Here is a 26,565-nt window from a genome sequence, read left to right as displayed (position 1 = left end):
GGAGGGCACATATTGCATGGAACACTGGGTGTGGCACATAAACAATGAATCCTGGAACACTGAAAAAATAAAAATTTTTTAAAATCAGTAAGTCTTAGCTAGGTTAAGAAAGAAAGGAAATTCTCATATTATTAATATAAGAATGAAAATAAGGACATCACTACAGAACTCATGAAGATCAAAAGGTTAATAAAGGAATAATATGAACAACTCTGTGCCCACGAATTCGATAACTTAGATAAAAAGAACCAATTCCTTGAAAGATAAAATCTGCCAATTCACACAGGAATAGATAATATGAATAGGCTTATACCTATAAAAAAAAATTGATGCAATGATTAATAACCTTCCAAAACAGGAAAACATTTAAGGAAGAAATTACACCAATACTCTATAATCTCTTCCAGAATATAGAAATAGAAGAAACACTTCCTAACTCATTCTATGAGGTCAGCATTATCCTAACACCAAAATCAGACAAAAAAAGAAAACTATAGACCAATATCTGTAATGAACACAGATGCACAAATCCTCAATGATATATTAGCAAATTAGGGGATCAAGAGGTACAAAAATATCAGTTACTAAATATGTCACAGGTAAAGTATAGCATAGGGAATATAGTCAATAATATTGTAATAAAAAGAGTTAACAAATGAAATCCAGGAATCTATAAAAACAATTATATACCATGACAAGTAAGATTTATCCCAACTATACAAGGCTAGTTCAACATCTGAAAATCAATTAACATAATCCATCACATCCACAGACCAAAAAAGAAAAAAACACATAATCTTATCAACATATGCAAAACAAAAACAAAAACAAAAAAATACTTTGACAAAATCCAACACCCATTCATGATAAAAACTCTCAGCAAACTAAGAATAGAGGGGAATTTCCTCAACTTCATAAAAAGCATCTGCAAAAAACCTACAGCTACCATCATACTTAATGGTGAGAAACCAGAAGCTTCCCCACTAAGATCAGGAAAACGGCAAGCATGTCCTCTCTGATCACTCTTTTTCAATATCATACTGGAAGCCCTAGCTAATACAATAAGAGAAGAAAATGAAACAAAAGGTATATACTTTGGGAAAAAGGAAATTTTTATTTGCAGATGACATAATTTGTCGATGTTGCAAATTCCAGAGTGAACAAAGACAACAACAAGACTTCCTGGAACTAATAAGCAGTAGCAGCAAGGTTGCAGGATACAAGCTTAACAGACCAAAGTCAGTCACCTTCCTATATACCATCAGTGAACATGTGGAATTTGAAATTAAAAACACGGGCACCTCAGTGGCTTCTTTGGTTAAGCATTTGCCTTCAGCTCAGGTCATGATCCCAGGGTTCTGGGATCAAGCTCCACGGTAGGTTCTCTGCTCAGCAGGGAGTCTGCTTCTCCCTCTCCCTCTGGCCCTACCCAACCCACCCCCCACCACTCATGCTCTTGCTCGAGTTCTGTCTCTCAAATGAATAAATAAAAAGTCTTTTAAAAAAAACTTTTGAAATCAAAAACAATACTATATGCATTAGCACCAAAAAATAAATATTTAGGTATAATCTAACAAATATGTACAAGCTAAACATAAGGAAAACTATAAAATTCTGTTGAAACAAAGAAGAGCTAATTAAATGGAGAGGTATCCCATGATCAGATTCAATATTGTTAAGATACCAGTTCTACCCTAATTAATCCAAAGCTTCAGTATAATCCAAATCAAAATCCTAGCAAGTTATTTTGTGGATATGAATAAACTGATTCTGAAGTTTACATGGAGAGGTAAAAGAATAATGAACACAATATAAAAGGAGAAAAGCGAAGTCAGAAGACTGACCCTATCTGACTTAAAGACTTAGTATAAAGCTACAGTAACAAAACAGTGTGACACTGTGGAAAAATAAACAAAAAGATCAACAGAACAGAACAGAGTGCCCAGAAATAGACCCTGGAAATAGCATCAATCTCTGACAAAGGAGCAAATACAATACAATGTGAGCAAAGATAGTCTCAATAAATGGTGCTGAAACAACTGGATATCCACATGTAAAAAAAAAAAAAAATCTAGACACAGATTTTTACCCTTCCAAAAGTTAACTGAAAATGGAGTATAGATCTAACTGTAAAGTACAACACTATAAAACTCCTGGAAGACAACGTAGGAGAAAATCTAGCTGACCGTGGATGTGGCAATGCCTGTTTAGATGTAACACCAAGGGCATAATCCATGATGGAAGGAACGGATAAGCTGCACTTGCTTATCAATTTCTTAATTTTTGTTCTGTGAAAGACACTGTCAATAGAATGAGAAGACAAGCCACAGACTAGGAGAAAATATATGCAAAAGATACATTTGATAAAGGCCTATTATCTAAAATACACAAATAGAACCATTGAAACTTAAATAATAATAAAATGGAAAAACCTAACTTAAAAATGGGCAAAAGACCTGAACAAACAGCATGAAAAGATATGTCGATGGCAAATAAGCACATGAAAAAATGCTCCAAATTGACTGTCACTAGAGAACTGCAAATTACAACAAGGAGATACTACTCTCTACCTATTACAGGAGACAAAATCCAAAACAGTGACAACACTAAATGCGGACCAGAATGTGGAGCAACAGGAAATCACTCATTACTGATGGGAATGAAAAATGATATAGCCACTTTGGAAAATAATAGGGCAGTTTTTTTACAAAAATAAACATACTGTTGGGACACCTGGGTGGCTCAGTTGGTTGGACGACTGCCTTCGGCTCAGGTCATGATCCTGGAGTCCCAGGATCGAGTCCCGCATCGGGCTCCCAGCTCCTTGGGGAGTCTGCTTCTCCCTCTGACCTTCTCCTCACTCATGCTCTCTCTCACTGTCTCTCTCAAATAAATAAAATCTTTAAAAAAAAAAAATAAATAAAATTTAAAAAAAAAAACATACTCTTACCATCCAATCCAGCAATTGCACTCCTTAGTATCTATTCAGAGTTTAAACTCATATCCACAAAAAACCTGCACACAGATGTTTGTAGCATCTTTATTCATGATTGTAAAACCTAGAAGCAACTAAGATGTCTTTCAGGGGGCAAACTGTGGTGCATTCTAGACAATGGATCATTCAGCACTAAAAGTAAATGAGCTATAAAGCCATGAAAAGACGTGGAGGAACCTTGAATGCACAATAGTACTAAGTAAAAGAGGTCAACCTGGAAAAGCTACATACTGTGTGATTTCAATTATATGACATGCTGGAAAAGGCAAAACTATGAAGATGGTAAACAGATCAACAGTTCCAGGGGTGAGAGGGGAAGGAGGGATGAACAGAGAGCGCACTGAGGAACTGCAGGGCTATGAAACTCTCTGTGACATTGTAGTGGTGGATACATGTCGTTCCACATCTGTCAGAAGCCACACACTGTACAACAAACACGAAGAGTAAACACTAGTGTAAATGATGGACTTCAGGTGATAATGATGGGTTGACCAAGGTTCATCAGTTATGACAAATGCACTGCCCTCGTGGGGATATTGCTAGTGGGGGCCACTATGCCTACAGGTTCCTCTTCTTTCCTCTGTAAACCTAGAACTGCTCTAAAAATAAAGGTTTTGTTTTTGTTTTTGTTTTTAAGATAAAAAAATGGGAATGACAAAACCAAAACTCAGGAGCAGGTGATAGGTGATGGGTTGTCACTATAAACAAGAGGCTTCTAGGATTCTGGTTAATCCTTTTTTTTTTTTAAGATTTTATTTATTTTTTATTTTTTATCTTCTCTCATTCCGTGGACTGCCTCTTTGTTTTGTTGACTGTTTCCTTTGCTGTGCAGAAGCTTTTGATCTTGATGAAGTCCCTTTTGGGACCAGTGGAACACAGTAGAGAGGTCAGATATGGACCATCAACTCTATGGCCAAATAATCTTCAAGAAAGCAGGGAAAAATATACAGTGAAAAAAAGGCAGTCTCTTCAATAAATGGTGCCTGGAAAACTGGGCAGCTCTATGTAGAAGAATGAAACTCGACCATCCTCTTACATCATACACAAAGATAAACACATAATGGATAAAAGACCTCAACTTGAGACAGGAATCCATCAGAACCCTAGAGGAGAACATAGGCAGTAATCTCTTCGATATCAGCCACAGCGACTTCTTTCAAGATATGTCTCCAAAGGCAAAGGAAACAAAAGCCAAAATAAACTTCGGGGACTTCATCAAAATCAGATATTTGCAAATGACAGTACGGACAAAAGGTTGATATCCAGGATCTATAAAGAACTTCTCAAACTCAACACACACAAAACAGATAATCATATCAAAAAATGGGCAAAAGATATGAACAGATACTTCTCGAATGAAGACATACAAATGGCTATCAGACACATGAAAAAATGTTCATCATCACTAGTCATTAGGGAGATTCAAATTAAAATCACATTGAGATACCACCTTACACCAGTCAGAATGGCCAAATTTTTTAAAAAATATTTTATTTATTTATTTGACAGAGAGAGAGAGAGAGAGAGCGATCACAAGTAGGCAGAGGCAGACAGAGAGAGAAGAGGAAGCAGGCTCCCTGCTGGACAGAGAGCCCGATGAAGGACTTGATCCCAGGACCCTGGGATCATGACCTGAGCCGAAGGCAGAGGCTTAACCCACTGAGCCACCCTGATGCCCCTAGAATGGCTAAAATTAGCAAGACAGGAAACAGTGTGTGTGTGTTGGAGAGGATGTGGAGAAAGGGGAACCCTCTTACACTGTCGGTAGGAATGCAAGTTGGTGCAGCCACTTTGGAAAACAGTGTGGAGATTCCTCAAGAAATTAAAAATAGAGCTTCCCTATGACCCTGCAATTGCACTACTGGGTATTTACCCCAAAGATACAGATGTAGTGAAAAGAAGGGCCATCTGTATCCCAATGTTTATAGCAGCAATGGCCACAGTCGCCAAACTGTGGAAAGAACCAAGATGCCCTTCAACGGACGAATGGATAAGGAAGATGTGTTCCATATACACTATGGAGTATTATGCCTCCATCAGAAAGGATGAATACCCAACTTTTGTAGCAACATGGACGGGACTGGAAGAGATTATGCTGAGTGAAATAAGTCAAGCAGAGAGAGTTAATTATCATATGGTTTCACTTATTTGTGGAGCATAACAAATAGCATGGAGGACAAGGGGAGTTAGAGAGGAGAAGGGAGTTGAGGGAAATTGGAAGGGGAGGTGAATCATGAGAGACTATGGACTCTGAAAAACAATCTGAGGGTTTTGAAGGGGCGGGGGGTGGGAGGCTGGGGGAACCTGGTCGTTATTAGGGAAGGCACGGATTGCATGGAGCACTGGGTGTGATGCAAAAACAATGAATACTGTTATGCTGAAAAGAAATTAAAAAGATTAAAAAAAAAAAGGTTAAAAAATGGGAATGACAAAACCAAAATTCAGGAGCAAAAGGCTTCTAGGATTCTGGTTAATTCTCTTTTTTTTTTTTTTTTTTAAGATTTTATTTATTTATTTGACAGAGAGACACAGAGAGAGAAGAACACAAGCGGGAATGGCAGAGGGAGAAGCAGGCTTCCCAAAAAGCAGGGAGCCCACTGAGGGGCTTGATCCCAGGAAGCTGAGATCATGACCTGAGCCAAAGGCAGACAGACGCTTAACCACTGAGCCATCCAGGCACCTCAAGATTCTAAAGTGGAGTGACAGATCCCCAAATGGATCACTGATGATTTTTCTGAGTCACCAGATTTACCACCCTGCTGATAACCTCAGAAGATAACAGTTTTTCCCTACAGTTTGAACCCCATTTTGAGTGGTGCTTATTGTTATTCATAGTTAAAATCACTCAAACTAATGGTCTCTTAATTTGGAAGCAGTACAGCTGGGATCTGATTTAGCATGTCATCGTTTCCTCCTATTCTATTTGTCTAAACATATCATTAAAAACTTGTCCCCCCCAACTATAAAAAAAAGATTTGTTTGGGGTAAAAAGAGGCTCTAATTAAAACAACTCAGTATTTTTCCAATCCCAAAAGGTATCTTCCTTGAAAACCTTCTGATTAAGCCTGTGTGATACACCAAGGACAATCATGACTTTTAAAAAAAAAAAAATGTAATTCACCGAACAGATAAGGAGTCTGGCTTGTACTCTTGTCCTCCATAGGGAGCAGCTTAATCTGGTCGGAAGATCACACATTTCCCATGGGTGCTACAGGCTGGAGGTCAGACCACAGGGCTGAAATCAGCTACCACAAGAGTTCTTAAAAGGAGAGCAAACAAGGAAGCGAGGAGCTTTAGTTCAGAAAGGGGCATAGTCTCTGCAATTTGGGCCAAAGAAATGAAGAGTTGTGGCTAAGTCCTATCCTGGAGACAGTCCTGCTTTAGGAGATGACTTCCGTCTCACCCACTGCAGATAAAGGAAATGCACAGACCAGCAAGGGGGTGGGACAACAGAGGGACACACACAGGCACACACCATTTATTCCCTCCTCGGGAGTCTGTAAGCCCAGCCCTTCACCCCCCCTGCTTCCATTTAACCCTCAAGCCAACCCTGCAAAAGCAAGTCTGCTCATCTCACAGGACGGAGATGCAGAGAAGCTGGTAAGCAGCCACGGGCCGCCCGGCAGGGGTTGGTGGAGCTGAGAGTCAAACCCACGTCTGTCCCACTCTAAAACGCATATTCTTCTCTTTAGCATCAAACGCAAGAACCACAACCAATACTACAAAATAACTCAGTCCTGGAGCATCACCTCTTTGCAGGCCCTCAAAGGCTGCCCCCCCCACACCGTCATGTCTCCTGCTGTCTCCAGTCAAGTGGGCACCACAAAGGTGCAGATCCCCACACCCCTCGCTGCTCCCCGCCAAGCTTAGGAGGATTCCATTATGAAAAGGGCTTCCTACCAACCTCCCTCAAAGCCATCAGCCCCCTCCCAGGCATCACCTGGGCCACGAGAGGAACAAGGGGTTTGTGTGTGGTGGGGGGGGGGGGGGCTTGCTCAAGGCAACCACACCCTGTCTACCCCAGTCCAGCCTCAGGCTGAAGCTACCTCCTGCTGCTTGTTCTACCGACAGTGACCGCCAGCATTACCTAAGGTCCAACAAGAGACAGCCCTCAAGAGGGAGGCACTGCTGTAGATGGCGTGCATGTACATGAGGTGAACCATCAGCTCGGCCAGCCACCAATAGCAGAGGAGGCGACCCAGCCCCACAGCAAAGGCGGAAAGGTTGGACTTCAGTGAGCAGTACTCTTGCTGCTGCATCTAAAGTAGAAACAAAAGAAGTCATTAGATTGTGCCTTCATTTTTCCAGTCTTCCGAAGAGTCCCCTAGACAGTATTCCCAGCGTCCTTCTCACAAACATGAGTGCTCTATCTACCAAAACAGGGCTGGATTAGTTATGCATTGTTCTTGGGTGAAAAAGTCACCCCCGAGCATGGGTAGGATCAACGAACTAGCCTCGTGCCAGGAACCAGGAGGGGTTCTGCAGCCCTTCACCCCAGCAACAGCACTGCAAACACCAGCGTAGAGGGCAGTATCTGACGTACTCTCCCTCAGGACCCTGGAGTCTCTTTGGGCTCAGGTGTCACCCTGTCTTCATCCATCACCCACCCACAATGGAAAAATGGTAAAAGTAGGGCCAAGTCAGGAGGGGTCATAGGAGAATGAGACAGAGCCTGAGAACAAGGGAAAAATCCGATGTGGGTGTGTCGTCTTACCCACAGTTGTATTTGAAACAAGGCAGAATGAACACAAACAGGGACAGTATGTGGGACAAGTCTCCTGCTCGGCACACAGTGCAGTGTGACAGTTTAGGGATGTGGACTTTGTGGTAAGAATGGGGATCAGACTCTAGCACAAACCACACAACTGTGTGATCCTGAGCAGGTTACTTCATCTCTCTGAGGATTGATTCCCTCATATGTAAAGTGAAAATAAATATGGTAGCTTCTATAAAGTACTAAGCACAGCACCTGGCCTATAAAAAGCACTGGCTAACTGGTAGGTACTATCCAGTAGCTTATATGCCTCCTACTGGGTCTTCTTCACATTCTTCCCTCATGGCATCCCAGACTACCAGCTACAGGGCAGAATTAGGACACAGCTCAGAATCAAACACCAAAGGTGAGAGAAGGATGTTTGGGTTATTCATGGCCATAGACAGATTACTGGGAGTTCACTCAACACATAAGGACAACATAGAACGAGTCTGATCAGAGGACCTGGGTTCTAGGTCTTGCCTCACGGCCTGCTGTTTAGGGACGCATGGTAGTTTAAAACACACAGATGCTGAAATGCATAAGCGCCTTATAAAATGTGTGTGAAATCAGTTTCAGCCGTATACCACTAGACCAATGCGCAAACACAAGAGAGAGCGCATGAGTGTTCCGGGACCTTCTCTGACGAGATTTTAGTAGACAGAAGCCTGCCTTGTAATGCAGAGGTGAAACCAATGCATAAATGATGAAGTTGAATCTGCAAACATTTGCTGGCAGAAAAAATGGACGTGATTTAGCTTTTGACAATCTGGGCTCCAGCAGACGCTCCCCGAACAGGAAAAGACACGCCTTGAACATCAGAGGTGCAGGGGTCCCGCTGCAGCCAGGGGTGATAGGCACTGCCCTCAGAGAGGGAGGGAAATCTTCATGCCAGGAGATTTATTTATTCCATTTTGACCACACATTCTACACTTTCTCAACCTGTCCTCTCAGCACAAGACGCCAGCTTCAGAAATTCTGGCTGCCTCTGCGACATCGCAATAACATACACAATGGCTTGCTCCCTCTTCCATCTGTGTGGGTAGCTACACCAAGGCAAGCTCATTGGCTTAATATTTTTGTAATGTAAATTGATCAAGAGGAATTTCCTTTCTGTATGCTTTCCACAGCTGGCCTTCGCAAGGTATTTTGCCCAGCCTTACCAAGCTGCCTTGTTAGAAGCAATGGTAACTGCTAGGAGGGATCTCCCAGGTCATCTGGGAAGGGTCTTCCTGGAAGAGGACTGGGCACATCAGGGCTGTGCAGACCCACAAAGATCACAGCCAACTGCAATCGCAGCTGAACTACACGACCCAATGCACATCCCCTTCCAGGCATAACCTGAGGGTGGTTTTCCTTCGAATGCGCACCACAAGTTCGCACGCTCTGCAGGACCGCACAGCGTCTGCAGCCGTGGATCTGCAGGCCAACGGACAGGTAATGCCTCCAGGCAGAGACGTCTACCCACCCAACCACCATGTCTGTTACTGAATTGAGAAGAAAAGGAAAGAACCCGAATGTCCAGCAGGAGGAGGCTGGTCAAATGCACGAGTCCACCTCAATACTATGTAGCCATGAAAACTACTTTGTTTAGTGTGCATAAATAATGGGAGCCTGGAAAGATACACACCAAAATGGCAACAATGATTGTATTTTTTTGGTAAGATTTTTAGATTGCTTTTGACAATTGGTTATTATTGTAATAAGGGGAAAGTACTGGAATGTCAAGATACTGTGAAGACTCGGGTTCTCTCTATGGATGAGGCAAGGTCCTCTACTTCTTCACTCTTCTAAAAAGTATCAAGCTTCAGGATCTCGCCTGGGCAGCCCGGCGTCCTCTAGGGGTAAGTATTCTGCTTGTTCTCCTACAATGGACCCATCTTTATTTCTCCTCGACTTCCCACCTCACTGGTTGATTTTCTTACCTCTCTACTGAGGTCCTCTTAGTTCATTCTCTCCAGATCTCTAAAGCAAATTCATTTTGACCTCATGGCCATCAACATATGAGGAAACAATTATGAACACAGTGTCCATTGGTCTGTGGGGACTGGAAGAGTTCTCACCAAGGCCGTCAGCTCAGCTAAGACATGAAGAGGCACGTAAACCATTCCAGACCACAGGTGGCCCTTTCCTGGTGCCACACTCCTGGAGGGAGGCAAGTTCCCAGCTGAACGGGATAATGGCCTCTGAAGCAGTATGGACAGAACACAATCTTCACACAACAGAATGTCTCCAGTTTCTAAATAAGCAAATCTGCACAAGGCACATGAGCCCAAGCACAAGCCCACCCCAAGCTCAGGTCCCCTGAAGACCAGACCTGCACCTGAGGCCTCAGAGCATCACTGAGTGTGCAGTCTCAGCCCCAAGAGCGGAGAAGCAGCTGGACAGGAGGGGAGCCCCACCAGGCAATCAGGAAAACATGTCTACCCAATCACCTCTTAGCTCCAGGCAATTGCCATTCAAGTTCAGTTCAGAGGCCTGCCTTAGCCTCCCCAAACAATGTGCTGTCTAAAATGACACAAATATCTGTAATTAAGGAAAAACACGAGGTGCATTTTGTGGCTGATTGGCTTCCCAATAATGGCTTATCTACTCTCCCCAGGGCAAAACTTCCCTACCCAGTTTAATAAGGTATAATTATGTGTCATCATTGGACCAGAAGGGCTGGACTTTTCTCTGCAATGCCCCCTTTTTGATGCTGGATGCCTCTTCATTCAGAGGAACAGAACTGTCTTCCTTAATCATACAAGTGAATACAGTAGAAGGAAAACAATCCAGTTTTTTATTCTATTAGCGTGTACTTTAAAAAATGGTTATTCATCTTTCTTTAAAGTCATACAATTCAGTCCATTTATACCTTCAATTCAATTCATATGATTCAGTCCATTTACACCTTCAATCTAGTTGACTCCCTTTAATTTAAAAGAAATTCAGCATTTGTCCCTTGTCGATCCAGCAGAAAGAAAAGATATGCCATACACAGCTCACCTAATGAGCAGGGTTGCTCTATTGTCTGCATGCAAGCATTTCATTTGCAAGATCTCAAACTCAGGGAGTGCCAACCTTCAGACCACTGCAAACTGCCATCAGTGGGAATTTTTAGTTAAGCCTGTACTAAAAAATACACATTAACTCATCTGCAGAATGCATTTTAAAACACATTATATTTCAAAACCTCATTTCATGCAAATTGCATAAAAAGGAATGTCGAAGTCTTTCAAAGACAGTCTGATGACAAAAGATGACAGTTCTCAAAGATGAGAGGTTCTTTTCCTTCACACACTAATAATACAGATGCTTAAAAGCACCAGCCAAAGTCTTCCCTGGAGCCAGGGTTCGACTGTGCCAACTCGGCTCCCACCTCTGCACTTGGGTCAAGGGCACCACAGCCAGGAGTCTTATCCTTTGTGATGGAGGAACAGCTCTCCAACCCATGGTCACAGACCCTACCCTACTCCCAACAAAGCCTTCTGCAGTGAGCCCTCCCCTCTCCCTCCCCAGGCATCCAGACTACAGCCGGTGGGATCCCGTAGCCAAAAGCAGCTGCCACAGGACAGGGACCTGCCCCGGCCAGCTTGAGCCTTCAGACCCAGACATCCACTGGGTGACACCACATCCTCTGACTCCTATGGGGCTGGCCGCCTTCCACCCTGATCTGTATTCAATTAGCCTCTCTTTGTCCCTGTGTCACCATCTGTGACGTGGCGGTAACAAGAGTGCCCCTCTTGTCCAGCGGCTATAAGGATGAAGGAGTTCGCACGTACCAAGTCTGGCTTGGAGCAGGGGCCCAGTGGCTGTTATGAATTACAGTCTGTATTATTCCAGATGGTCTCCAGAGCCAGAGCCTGCCCCAAACCCTGAGCGGCATATCTGGGGCTTGGCCTGCCTGCCCACCTCTTACCGACCCTAGACACTTAAGGGCTGGGCCTACCCCGGCACCTGCAGCGACCACCTGCTTCTCTCTCCTGAAGAGACAGAATTGATACACTGGCCCCTTCTAAGGCCAAGAATGGCCACTGCCCAGGATCCCGTGCTGCCGTGCCCACTGATGTGACGGGACGCCCTGGGTCTTGGTTCTGGCCTAAGCCTATGTTAGTTCACAACCTTGGGAGCTTCCTGGGGTAAAATCAGAAACTGGCCCCTCTGTGGGGAGGGCAGGGAGAAAACGAAGATGCAGAGCGCTCCGGATTGGTAGGTGGCAGGTGTAAGGGGCAGAGGAACTTACACACAAGGCGGGTCTCGAGTAGCTGCAAATCCCCACCCCCGCCTACCCAATCTTAAAAGTTTATATAGAGGCCTTAACTGGGTTCAATCACATATTCAGGCCAGAGGTTCTCAGTGATACCTTACTCTCTCAAGTCTGTGTCCTTGAAATAGCTCCTAGTGGGGAACAGCAGGTGGAAAGCACACTCTAAGAACGGGAAGGCATGAGGAGCCTCTGATTGCCTGGGTTCAGCTTGTGGGTCAACCAGCAGTCAGAGCCTCATGACCTCCTCCAACAGCTTCCCCAGAATTGCCAGTGGCTTCCAGCAAACAACAGTAGCTGTAATCATTAACACCTCACAGCATTTACATGTGAAGCTACGTTACCTTTAGGAAATCACTTAATCCCTGTACAATCCTGTGACTGGAGGTACTATTACTCTTCCCATTTCACTGATAAGGTAACAAGAGTCACAAATAAGGTAAGTAGCGGCGCCTTGCTGACTCAGTGGGTTAAAGCCTCTGCCTTCGCTCAGGTCATCATCTCAGGGTCCTGGGATCGAGCCCCGCATCGGGCTCTCTGGTCAGCAGGGAGCCTGATTCCTCCTCTCTCTCTGCCTGCCTCTCTGCCTGCTTGTGATTTCTCTCTCTGTCAAATAAATAAATAAAATATTTTTTTAAAAAAGAGCATGGTATCCTTTAATTCAAGAAACGTGATGCAGGCTGTTTGCTTCCAACTCCCACAGGGAGCTTTAATAGGAGAGTATGAAAAGAATGACAGGCCCGAATTCCTAAATTCTCAGTTCAAACAATGGATTGAAACCCAAGGATCTTTTGTCACTCTGCTTAAAACAAAACAAAACAAAACAACAAGAACAAGAGGGGTGCCTGGGTGGCTCAGTGGGTTAAGCCTCTGCCTTCAGCTCAGGTCATAATCCCAGGGTCCTGGGATCAAGCCCTGCATCGGGCTCTCTGCTCACCGAGGAGCCTGCTTCCTCCTCTCTCTGCCTGCCTCTCTGCCTACTTGTGATCTCTGTCTGTCTAATTAATTAATTAATTAATTAAACATGGGGCACGTGTTCCTCAAACTCCAAATGCTGTCTGAGATGGCCTTCAAGCTAAGGCACTGTGGCCTTTTAACAGGCAAATTCATACCTGCTCATGATCAACGTGCAAATTTCACATGCCTTACTTCACAGAGGACACCTCTTCTGTGCCTCCCTCATCTTGTGGATGCTATTTACATACTAAAAAACTTGGGTGAAAGACACATTTTCCCCATAGCATGCTTTATACTGTCATTTTATCAACCAGTTTGGCCTTCTGGTTGGTTTCCATGGTGGGGCTCTGCTGCCCCCTGGTGGCAGAGTCTCATTCTGGGGCTCTCCTTGATCTGACAACCTAATAACTGAGAATGTCCGTATTGTCACTTCATGTTACATTCATTCATTCACTCACACACTCGTTCAGAGCAAATGTGCGTATAAGCTCTTCCAGCTGGCTTTCTTCCCCTCCTAGCAGCCTCTTCCTTCGTGGCCTCCAAGACGTAATTCTTTCACCACCAGCTTATCTCCCTAGCTAATCGCTCCTCCCCTTTAAGACCCATTTTTCTCACAGGGGGTCAGTGCCCCATTAGGACCGTCTATACCTGCAGAACCCTAACAGCTGTCTTTATTTGCCCTGCAGTGTACTAAACATTTGGACTTTTCTAGACTGACTTTCCTATGAATCTTCCCAGCCCACAGAGAAAGGTTCCAATTTGCCTTGTGAGTTCTCTGCTTTTAGCAAGTGCTCCCATTTTGAAATGAGTGAAAAAGAGAGGGGTAAGATACAGCTGTAACCAGCGTCTCCACACCTGAGTCCCTACAGGAAGAAACCTGGTCACCCCCAGCCTCCACCCCCCAACTCTGCCAGGGAACTCAGAACTGTGGTTCTCAACCTTGAGCCGGCAGCAGAATCACCTGGAAGGCCTATTAAAATCAATTGCTGGGCCCCAACCCAGAGTGTCTGAACCAGATCTAAGGTGGGTGCCCAAGAATTTGCATTTCTAACAAGTTCCCAGATGATCCTGCTGCTGCTGCTCCTAAGGCTACACTGTGAGAACATCAGCTGCCATGGCTAACCACCTGTCTTTCACACAATAATTTTAAACATAATTTTCAAACATAAACTTCAAGTTACTTCAGACAGAAGAATGATCATATGTAACCCAAACCGAGGTATGAGAAACCATATGCTAAACACATATCTGCCTAGAATATCAATTTCACTTGAAGATTTATGGAGGATAAAAGAGTTAAATAATTTAATTGGCAATTCTTAAGCTGCACATTATTGTTATAATGTGTATATGAAATACACAAGTGTATAATGTATAGATAAATACACAATATAAAAATGTATAATGAAATACACTTTTGAGTATAATGAAAACCTGTGTGGGATTTTTAAGACAGAACATGGGATTTCTAAGAACCCTGTTACTTTTCCAGGGAGCATCTTTCACATTGCACTTTGGAAATACATATCAGTACTGCTGGCTCTGCACTTGGAACTCATCCCAGGCGTATGTATGTATGTGTGTGTGCGTTTTTGCATGTGTGTGCATGTGTGCACTGTGCACAGGCATGTGCTATGTTCTGTGTGCACATAGGCTATGCTGTGTGTGCACATACGTGTGTGCACCTGCATTGTTATTCCCACCTCCATCAAGACTGTTTTGTTTTTGTGGTGGGAGGTAGAACTGTCCCTCAAGAAACATAGCTTTTAGGTATGATTGATTACTAAACCTTAATTGACTCCCTAAACATGTTCCATTATGCTGGCTGCAGCATGTGAAGGAAAATTCTAAGTAGGAGGGAGAAGGAGGTGGGAATGACGAAGGCAGCTTGACAGGAGGTTCAGACAAAGCTGCAGGGAAGCTGGGTCCTGGGCAGAAACAGGCACTGGGAGCCCAAAACACACCACTACTGTCCAACTCTAACTCCACTCTGCTGTCTTACCTAGTCACCCTGAGCAGTTCCCAGGCAATGATAGAGTTAGTTCATTAGCAGTTTGTGACAATAAAAGAACATGGTATTTGCCAACCAACAGCTTAGACAGTTTCTCTTTCCACTTTTCCAAGTAATACAATTAGAATCCAATTTTTTTTTCCCCAGGACCTCTCAGCAGTGGCTATCCACTCTTAAGTTCCCTGCTGTGCCCAGTTACTAATCCTGGTTGCTAGAGACCACTGAAGAGTTGGGGGAGGGGGAGGGTTCCTTGACCCAACAGGCTCAAGAGACAAGTCGACCTTCATTTCAAATACATACTCCCCCTAAGTATTTCATTTACTATGTAAGCACTCACGACAATCACGTGTTTTCAATCTGTGAACCCCCCCACCCCCGGAATGCAGAGCCTCAGGTGTCTCCTGGATGGCCATGACCAATAAGGGCAGAAGTTTGATCTACAGAATATCAGCCCAGTCCCCAGGGGGCCCTACCTTGGCGATGAACTCCGGGAAGCTGAGGATGGGCCCGTTGTGGAAGACGGGGTAGTAGAAGACATAGGCCACCAGCCAGGGAAAGGAGTAGAAGCTGCTCCCACAGGGTACCTCTTGCCAGCAGAACTCCAGGCTGAAGCTGGTGTAATACAGACAGCGCACGGTCAGCGTGAACTGCAGCAAGTAGTACTCATTTTCTGTCTGGTACCAGCCTCTCTGCAAAGTCCCAAAAGAGAACAGCCCTTGAGCGTCAAAGAAGGATAGCATCTAGGCCCCTGGGAAGGAGATCAGTTCCACAGGTAGACCAGCTGTCCCATAAAGAGGCAGCAGGTAAATTTCCCTGGTGATTGGAGCAAGGAGTGAATGAGCACTGGGCGGCGGAGTGTCTCTACCACCATCCATCCATGTAGCATCAGGCCTGATGCACTACAGTGAAAGTTCTCCCAGAGACACAGCTCTCGGATTCATCTTGACATGCAGGTGAATACAGTCAGCGGGGACTTTGACAGTTCCTCCAGCAATTCAGAAGGCAGACAGAGGCTTACAAATGTCATATGGGATTCCTGCCTTCAACGTATTTTTCCTTTTGTTCTTCTATTATTCATTTGGCTCCACGTGTAAGTGAGCACTATTTGCCAAAGAAGCTTTAGAAACACAGTCAAGAAAAAAAGTCCCTTGGAACTAGAGGGTATCATGCTTAGCGAAATAAGTCAATGGTAGAAAGACAACTATCATCATATGATCTCCCTGATATGAGGAAGTGGAGATGCAACATGGGGGCTTTGGAGGGTAGGAAAAGAACAAATGAATCAAGATGGGATCGGGAGGGAGACAAACCATAAGAGACTCTTAATCTCACAAAACAAACTGAGGGTTGCCAGGAGCAGGGGGTAGGGAGAGGGTGGTGGGGTTATAGACATTGGGGAGAGTATGTGCTATGGTGAGTGCTGTGAAGTGTGTAAACCTGGCGATTCACAGACCTGTACCCTGGGGCTAATAATACATTATATGTATTTTGTTTATTATTTTTAAAAATTATATGTTTATTTTTAAATATTTAAAAATTATTTTAAAAAAGAAGAAGAAAAAGAAAAGAAAAACAGTCCCTGCCCACCATGTATCTAAATTCTCATACAGGAGATAGGCATGGAAGTACACAATGCAACATGAAAAAAGAAATAACAAGCATGTACTAAAAATGTATGTGGTAAAATCTAAATAGTATAACCAGGAATAAAATTATGGGTCATTTTATAATCATCATGCTTCTATATTTTCCATAATACTTATATGTTGCTTTTTAAATGAGAAGAACAATTTATGGGAATACAAGATAGAAAACTGGGACAAAGGGAGGAATGGTGAATGTGATGCATGGGGACATGGTGAATGTGATGCATGGGGACACTTTTAGGGCTTCCACAGAAAAACTAAGCACTGAAGAGTTTCTGTTCCATGCCCGGGACTGTAGCAGCCACCAATAGAGACTGAGAGAATGATGTGGGCAAAAGCATGAAAACCCAAAGCAACAAGTTTCTGGTCATCTTTTCCCCTCAGGCAGTATTTCCCAAATCTCTAGTCTACACAATAAATGGACTATTCATTCTCCACCAACACCCACAACTGATACTAACTATCCCCAAACAAGTGATAATTACCATTGAAGCTTTTACCCTACTTTCTCTCTTAAGCCCAGATTTTAACATATATGCTTAAAGTGTTAGCCCCAATCTGTTGATGAGAATGAAGAAAAACTAAGATAATATAACAGAAAAAATAACTGAATTCTCAAAAGCCTAAGCATTTTTACAAAATCACTTAACAGATATCATCTTATTAGAGCCTCAGAACAACTCCGTGAGGAACACAGAGCACCTATTACTTCCATTTTCGAAATGATGTAATTGAGAGTCAGGTTAAATGACTGTCCCCAGTCTCACAAGTAGAAATACAGTCACTAGAAGAGCAGAGGAACCAGGTCATCCACTGGCTCAGCTTTCCCATCATGTTCTTTCCCAGGACCTTGCCAAGTGCTGTCATTTGAATCAATGCATGAGCGAATGAACAAGTGAACTAAAATAAAGACACTGCAGAATTTCAGTTCCATGATGACCAAAGAAAGAATATAAAAACTTCCTAAGATTTTCTGGGCCAGGAAAACACCTGCCTTATCTGTCTCAGGGGCCATCATGGGCACTGGATGAGATATGGAATGTGAAATTTTCCTATAAATTGTAGAGCACTCTAACAGATGATTTTTGTTAAATGCAGAGACTATTGTTTTCTTTTCCCACTGTTCCTTACCCTCTGTTCCTGCAACATCTGGCACCACCCATGCCTATTAAACTGGGAAAAGTACAAGATCGACCCTGGGCAGCCTTAGATGGTTAGGACATAGATTCAAAAGACAAGACTGCAGAATGCAACACACCAGGACTCACATGTACCAACCCCACGTGGCCACTAGGGGGACCCCCACCATGCTTCCTCAATTGACTCTTGGCTGAAAACAAGACATCTCCCTAATGGAAGCTCTGCCAAAGACAGCGTCTCCTTCCAAGGGTAAAACGGCAACACTTACCTTAACTTCCTCCACATCCTGCAGCCTCAGTGTGGAGAGCAGGAGGAGAGAACAGAGCCATGTGAGGACCAGCGACCGGAACTGGGCTACACAGAAGGAGATGAGGGTGTGGAGAAAAATAATGGCTGTGCCATGGGCCCCCAGCACACACCAGGAGGCCCATATTCCATAAGCCCCCAGGATCCAGGGTCTGTGCTGCAGACAGGGAGGGATCCAGGGAGAGAGAAGGAAGGAGAGGGCCGGGGAGGAAAAGACAAAAGAATTAGCTATATGGGTATTGCTATTAAAGGCTTTACATATAAGAGCATAATACTTAGTGATCCATTAACGAAACTATTCTTACCGCCCCAGGGATTTAGTGTAACACAGACAAACAGGATTCAAAAGGACCTTCCACATTAACCCGAGAACTCCACCAGATCCGCCCAGAAAGAAGGAACCACTTTCAGGCCTTCAGCCAAAGCCACCCAGACCACTGGATTCCCCCAACAAGATACTTAACTGACTTTTCAACAGACCTATGGAAGCAAGAAAACTGGTGGAAAAACTACTAATCTGGAACACTAGCCCCTACATACACTATTCTGCAGAACTGAAGGTAAAAGAAAATACTGGTGCACGTTTTCTCGGGAGTCTCACTGAGACAACTGGGCCATTCAAATTCACAAACGGCTTTCGAAACTCCAAACCAGAGATTTAAATTAAAATATTTTGGTACATTTTTACTAGCATATCATTCACAATCAAACTGATGTCACAGAAAAAGTATATCTTACCTGCTTTATACAGTATTGTGACCTTTGCCTAATCAATCTGATGGACAAGTTCATTCCCATCTTAGCAGAATCAGAATATTTTCTCTCCAGTTATCAAGTTTTGTAATTACTGACATTGAATAAATAATTAAAGATGTATTTGCTTTTATGATATATTCTTGGTCATATCTGGATGGTAAATCTTTACTTAAAAGCCACAATAATGTTTTAATATTGTTTATAGATACATATTAACCACATATTATAGTGGTTTAATTATTCAAGTTTTGAAGTCCAACTGCCTAAAATAAATCCTGGTGTCCCCATTAACTAGCTGTGTGGCCCCCTGGCAAGTTACTTAATCCCCCTGTGCCTCAGTTTTTTCATATGTCAAATTAGGATAACAGTATCTATTTCATGAGCTTGCTGTGAGATTGTTAATGCATGTAAAATCCTCACAACAGTATCTGCATACATAGGAAGGACATTACAAATTCTAGTTTTTATTCCTATCGGGAAATACGATGAGTCTTTTCGGTGTGCACTTGAAAATATGTTTCCAGGAATACACTGAGTTAAAAAGTGGGGAATGCTTGAATTGAGGTCTTCTTGTGAAAACAAGAATTCTTTAAGGCAAAGACAGATGTAGACCAGGAGCTGTAAATCTCATCTTTAGATGCTAACTCTTCCAAAATATTGTCTAAATACAATCCTTTCCCAAACCTACACTCCAGCCCAAGAGAGAACATTTTAGATGAGCGGCTAGGTCAGCCACTTTTAAGTTCCAAGAAAATCAGAGAGATCTGTAGTTCTGTTTTACTATTTTTCCATCCTACTGCCCACAGAAAACAGTCACATAAATTTACTTCAAATTTTCCCCCAAACACTCACCTCTGAGCAGAGTCCAATTATAAGAAGCAAGGTTGCCAAAGACCATTTTACTGATTTTAACAAATGGGGGGGGGGGGGGGTTCCAACAGGATCTAGAGGATTGACCACCAGAGATCCTTTTCCATGGGCTACACACATACACAGCCACATTTTTATTAAGCATGATTTGATCCATGTGGAAGAAGCCTATGTGTTCAGCTTTCATTTGGAAACTTAACCACAGACTAAGGGGCTTCAATATGGAAAAAGCGGAACAAGATTCTCTGATGAATTTAACTGTGCTCACCAAAGCTACCTAAGAGGCACACAACTCTGTCCCAATTCTCATCCCTCATGGCCTTCCTCCTGCTCAACAGGACAGGCAGGCAACACTTGGTACTGTTCCAAGATGGTGGACACAAGGCTCTCATGTTACCTGCACACTCTCCACTATCCCTCATATCACCTACTCCTTCTCCCCGGAGGGGAGAGGCAGCTCTACCACACACATCCACGGCAGACAGGTGATATAAAGGAAAAGATGTAAAATAGGCACAAACAATCACCAATTTTTTTTTAAAGTTATATAAATAAGAACCCCACTAAACTCCTGAGAGCATGATCAGTCATCCATGCCTTGTTCTCTGACCGGCATCAGAGAAGGGCCGTCCCCGCTATCAGTACAGCCCTTAGGACACACCTCCTCCAACCACTAACCCTCCACATGCATCTGAAACTGGCAGAATCAGCTGGAAATAGAAGAGAACATTGCCCACCAGCAAGCAGCCCCACGGATGGCCTGCTTCTCTGAGGAGGAAGAGGAGGGGGAGGGCTCAAAGGCCATTTTCATGTGCAAAGGCCTAAAACAGCCCTGTTCCACCTATTTCTATTCCAAAAGTGCTTGTCATGATCTCAGGGTCATGAAATTGAGCCCCCACACTGGGCTCTGGGCTCAGTGCAGTCTGTTTCTGCTTCTCTCTCTCTCTCTCTTCTCTCTGCCTCTCTCTCTCCCCCTCCCCAAAATCCTGCACTCTAAAATAAATAAATCTTTAAAAATAATAAAGTAAAGGATATCAAAGTGTAAGCCACCCAAAGCTTGAGAATAAGACAGGCTGGGTGAACTCTGCTGAGGCCCAGGACTGTCCTGACCCCCTTCACTTGCCTCACTCCAGGCTCTTCCGTTTCTAATAGAAGACGAAAAGGCAGGTGAGGGAAGAGAAGAAACTTTTAAAAGTCTAACAAACAGTAAGAAAGAAACTATATTTTTGTGGTTATTCGGATTCAGCTGAAGAGCGAATGCAGCAGCCTTCCTAACGGGACACAGTGCTTCCTGCCCCGGACTGAAGGACGGCCACCTGTCCACTGCTCCCTGTGTTGACACCGAACGGACCCTCTGCTTGACAGTCCCCCTCCGCAGGCTAATATCCTGTCTTGTTCAAATTACAGTAACGTAGGCCCAGAGTCTAACATGGCACCAAGCAGACAGCGAGCATCCCATGAATACTGGGTAAGTGAACAAATGTTGAGTGGGTAGATGGGGGGATGGATATGCTTCCCCAAGTCTTTGGGCTTAACCTGGTAGTTATGACTAACAGGTGACAAGAAGTCAGCACCAACACTTGGGGCTTTTTAGTCAATGAACATGAAAAGCTGCTGTTTTCGAAGGTCTGTACTTGTCCCGCTGACCCCTCATGAACCAAGGCGGCTTTGCCAGTACAGATGGAATGGAGTCATTTCACGTCTCGCTGCCTACTGCCTGCTTTCCACTCACAGGGGTCTCTTACTACTCGATTTGTGTTGTGAAAGCTCAGAGAGTTTGGTCAAGGCACAGGTCCCAAGCCATGAAGGTGGACATCTGTGGTAGAACCCACTGCCTCTCACCCAATGGACGGGTTCAAGGAGACTAACCAATTGAGCTGGCGTGTTTCCGAGGCTGAACTCAGCACCCCTGTGAGAAACTTCACCCTTCTGTTCTTCAAATCTTGTTAATCAGGAGTAAGGACCTAGCCCCAGGGAGAGCGGCTGGCAATGCCCCCGACCCCGCCATCCTTCTCTCCCCTCAGCTTGCTCTGAGCTGCGGGCACCGAGTGACAGGAGGGTAGGGCTCCCTCCTCAGCTCACCTCCAGAGGGAAGGGTGAAAGGGTAAAGCCTTGGTGAGGACTCCTGTTGGCAACGTTACCAGACTTTGCTGTCTATGAATTATTTTTGTACAGCTTCCCAGAAACCACTCAGTGGGGGCATTGTTTGAGAAATAAATAAAAAGAATCAATCAATAATCCTTATGTATGGCATAATTTATTATATACTATATAATCAATTACAGCTGCTATTAAATGGATATATATATTTATATGTCTATATCTCTCCAAAGAGAAAAACCAAAACCATCCCAGAGTCAAAACAACCACATTCTAGCCTGCCTTTCCTGGGGGCAAAGGCCAGTGGGCCTTCACAAAGCAGACTTCAGTCCTCCCTAGATATGCACTGAGGGAGCAGAAGAGTCTGGTTAGCACATGAGATTCCTATTAGGTGTGTGGTTTCAATAAGATGCTGGCAGGAACACTGCTCACCACAGCCTTCCAGAGGTTAGTTTACTCATTTCAGCCAGTGCCACGGGACCACATTTTGCAGTCCTGTGGCTGATGAGCTCAGCTGGTCAGGGCCCCATGCTAATGATGTGGGTTTTGCCAGTCAGAGGTACACTGAAGACTCAGCTCTGGGGTTAGCAACAGAGCCACCCACAGCCCCCACACCAGGCCAGCCTCCTCAAAAGGTGCACACAGGGGTATTTTTATTTTTAGTTCCGAGGGCAGAGAACGCAATGTCTCAGGCGGTGGCAAGGCCACAGGGGTGTTCAAGAAGGGAGGCAACGGTCTGACCCACCCAAAGCACAAGCCAATCATAACAAGCCCACAGCCAAACCTCCAGGCCTTCCTTAGCCTCCCCTCCCGGCCTCTGACCCAGGCTCGCCAAAACCCAGAGAGAGCGCCCTACCCAGAGAAAAGGCGTTTAACCTTGGCCAAGAAGCTCAGTGGAAAGTTTTATTACTTATCATGGTGGGAAGAAAAGCGAGAAGAGCAATGCAGTCACACTTTTAGACATAACCTGCCTCTCTCTGGGAGGAGGTGCAACCCCCAAAGGAAGAGAGAGGAGACATAGATGGAGATGGGAAGCCTCCTTCAGGACTTATGGAGGAACAGCAAGACTAGCTCAGATGCTGACATGCCTTCCCTGCAAGGGCTGTCTGTCCACACCTCCTGACCCCTCCAGGAATGGGGAAATACAAGACAGCTGCAGCCCAAATCTTCCACTTTGAGGAAGTCCCATAAACACCCACCATCTGGGACACTTAGTCCAGGTGGTGAAACACAAAGCTAATGGGCCAAAGTTGTGGTTCCTACTTACCTATCAGGGCCAAGCAGACTCAGACAGAGAAAGCCCTGTGCCCCAGCCACAGGCAGAACCCCACCCACCAGCTGTCACACAAATCAAGCCTGCACCTGAGATGAGGGGATAGACAGACACACACTGATGACTCAGTGCTCTCCCCCTGATTTTGCATAGGATGTGCTCTACGGATACAGAGTCCACCTGCCCACCCAGGCCTGGTACAGAGATGCAGGAAGCTGAAAGAAGCAAACACCTGCATTCCTTCAGACCGCAGCTCAAAGGCACCTCCTGGGAAGCCTTCCCTGACATCCCCAGGCAGATGGGGCCCCTGCCTCCTCCCAGGCACCCAGCCCACCACAGCAGCAGGTCCAGAATCAAGATCAGTATTTGGCTTCCTCTGTGTGCTCACCCAACTTTCTCAGGGGAAGGGCCTGCGTCTCAATCCTTTCCCCCCCATCCCCACAACCCAACCCAAGTTTGAGAGAGGGTCAGAGAAAGACAGGCAGGGGAGGTGTGTAGGTATGGCTGGACAGACAGCCTCTACCCTCAGGGCTTCAGAATCTCAAGACAGTGGCCTCCTTTCTTGAGCACGGTAGAGGTGACTGCTCCCAGAAGCAAACACACAGATCACAGTCATGGCACACAGCAAATGTCAGCAGCCCACAGCAGCCCTTGGCTTTCATCCCGTACAAGCATAACCCTGAAAAACATCAGACCCTCACCACTACCCTGAGAAGCAGGCAGCACCTTCCCTATGGCACAAATGAGGAATGGGCTCAAAGATACTATAACTAACTGGCTTATAAGACCACGAAGCTTACAGGTGGCAAATGTGGGATTCACTTAAGTACTCTTAAGTATTCAGAATACTGCCTAAGATAAAAAGAGCCTAACTCAAAGTTACAAGCAAATTAAGTAGAGAAACATCTAGATCCTAAACCAGGTATATTTCTGATGCTGGTACATGCAAAACAGCAGCTGAAAATGGAGGCAGTTTGGAAAGGAGGTGCATCCGGTGGTGAGCCTCTGGAAGGTTAGTCCACATCTAGCATTCTCCACCGGGCCAGGTCGCCTGCGGTGAGGGCTGCTTCTTGGAGGCAAGAAAACCTCACTCTTTATGCATAAAGCATAGGTATGCATATACGACATAAACAGTGTATCTGTGGTATTAAAATTTCACAGTAAGTCACAGTTGGGAAAAAAGTGGGGGTGGGGGCACCTGAGTGGCTCAGCCAGTTAAGCATCAGCCTTTGGCTCAGGTCATGATCCTGGAGTCTCAGGACTGTACCCCACATCAGGCTCTCTGCTCAGCTGGATGTCTGATTTCCCTGTGACCCTCCCATTCTTTTTTTTTTAAAGATTTTATTTATTTATTCACTTGACAGAGAGAGAGATCACAAGTAGGCAGAGAGGCAGGCAGAGAGAGAGGGAAGCAGGCTCCCTGCTGAGCAGAGAGCCTGATGTGGGACTCGATCCCAGGACCCTGGGATCATGACCTGAGCTGAAGGCAGCAGCCTAACCCACTGAGCCACCCAGGCACCCTGACCCTCCCCTTCTTGTACACACACACACACACACTCTCTCTCTCTCTCTCTGAAATAAATACAAATCTTTAAAAAATAATAATAAATAATATTAAAAAATAAAAAGGCTCAGAGAGGAAGGGGGGCAATAAAGGGAAAAAAAAAGCTAGAGAGACTTTAATCTACAGGAAGCAAACACGAACTGGCAAGAACAAGTGAGAGGCAAAGGAGACCAAATGGATGTGGCCATCGTCAGGCCCAATACAAGTACAAGAGTCATAAGGGGGACAGGAGATGAAAAAGTTGGGTATGCCCAGGGCCCCCTCAGTTTTCCTTCTGCCCCGCTTCATTCTTCCACATGTGTAGTTACAAGTATATCAAAAATCAAAACAGGGAAAAAAAATCAAAACAGAGAAAGGATTATTTATAAAGTCTGTAAGGCATAGAGAAGAGGAAAACAGCTCCCACACATGGGCCACCAGCTGCAGAAGGACAAGGCTCTACCAGGGTTTTGGAGGGTGCTGGCCAGAGGTCACTTGGGCCTCAATTAAAACAAACCATCAAAGGGAAAAAAGGGGTGGACCTGCATCTCCTCCAATGCTATCTGATGAGGGAGCAGAAGGCAAGCTGAGGGCAAAGCTGAAGCGGACAGCCCACAAACACCCCCTGCCCCATGGAATATACAGGACATTCCTCAGGCACTCCTGGCTGCCCTAAAGGAACAAATAGTTAACTTAGATCACAATCCTGCAAGACATGGGTCTCCCTCAGTTTATAAATGTCCTAGTGAGTTACATGGAAGAAGCTTGCTTATCAACAGCCTAACTTCCAGAGACACAGAGCTCAGTTTCCTGAAGTCCTAACATCACCCTCTCCTCCATAAAACTGAGGGAGGCTGAGACAGAAGGAAATGTAAATAAAACTGAATTTCTTTTAAACCTGCAGCCCATTCATAAGGACGTGTGATAGGAGGAATGTAACATTCCTCCAGGAAGCTCCCAACTATCTCACTCTTAATGCCTTACTAGAGGGGTAAACAACCTTAACTTATCAATGGCAAGGCCTCCAGGAGCCCATGGCTCTTAACATATGAAAGTTCTTTCTCAAAACCTCCCTTTTTTCCTCACCTCTCCCAACTCCGTAGTATATAATCAGCCACCCCTCAAAACCCCAGGGCAGCAGCTCTTTCTGCCCACAGGTCCTGTCCCTGTGCTTTAATAAGCACAGATTTTACACCACAGACGTCTCGAGAATTCTTTCTTGGTTGTCCGCTCCAGACTACCTCACCCCACTGAACCTCACCTCTATTCCAAAACCCCATCATACCTACTTCCCATCCCAACCAGACATGACTACTATCCAGAATTTTAATAGTTATCTCATCTTTGTAAGCATACATGTGAATGTATCATTTAGTTTTGCACAATTCTGAGCTTTACATGGGATCATATCTGATGGAATCCTCTGCAACTTGCCTTATCAGCTCAACGTGCCGATCCAAAAATTCAACTGTGTTGACCATCACAGCTATGATTCAGTCCTTTCCGTGGAATAAATTCACCACAATTCTCCTTTTCCCCATAATGGACACTTGGATTGCTTCTGGTTCTTCATTATTATAAACATCACTTCAACGAATGTCCTGACTCATCCCCTGACTGGCAAAAAAGAGTTTCTCCAGGGGATATGTCAGAATTCTGCAGCTATGGGCTCGGCACCCCTTTGTATTGCAAAGAAAAATACATATTCACAAGCTCTCTGTAGGAATTCAGGTAGCCATTACTTGACACAACCAGGAGTTTTGTCTTTGCACAACTGGAGAGTATGAAATGATATGGTTTTAAGATGCATTTGCTTGATTACTAATAAAGTGAAACATGTGTTCCAAGTTTATTGGTCATTTGTGTCTCCTCTTCTGCAGATTTCTTTCCACATCTTGAGCCATTATTTACTGGGTGATTTGTCTTACCTTGGGAAATTTCTTTATGTATTCTAAATACTAATCTGTCA

At 44.5% G+C, this 26,565-nt stretch overlaps 1 protein-coding gene across 5 annotated transcripts in view; it reads right to left on the bottom strand.

Moving 5' to 3' along the window:
* HHAT (hedgehog acyltransferase) overlaps nt 1-26,565 on the bottom strand; it is a 341,891-nt gene that overhangs the window by 245,382 nt on the left and 69,944 nt on the right. For 4 of the 5 annotated variants that reach the window (XR_014303674.1, XM_082701866.1, XM_082701864.1 and 1 more), the window contains exons 5-7: nt 18,017-18,211; nt 15,436-15,651; nt 7,083-7,254 (exon numbers count right to left, since the gene is read on the bottom strand). Coding sequence is in view for 4 of the 5 variants with exons in the window: in XM_082701866.1 (XP_082557992.1) it covers nt 7,083-7,254; nt 15,436-15,651; nt 18,017-18,211 (583 nt within the window). In the remaining variant the exon portion in view is untranslated. The remainder of the gene's footprint in view (nt 1-7,082; nt 7,255-15,435; nt 15,652-18,016; nt 18,212-26,565) is intronic. The other variant, XM_082701867.1, reaches the window with a different exon arrangement.

The sequence above is a fragment of the Mustela nivalis genome, assembly GCF_964662115.1.
Source record: "Mustela nivalis genome assembly, chromosome: 16".
NCBI lineage: Eukaryota > Metazoa > Chordata > Mammalia > Carnivora > Mustelidae > Mustela > Mustela nivalis.
This window is presented reverse-complemented; position numbering and strand designations above follow the sequence as displayed.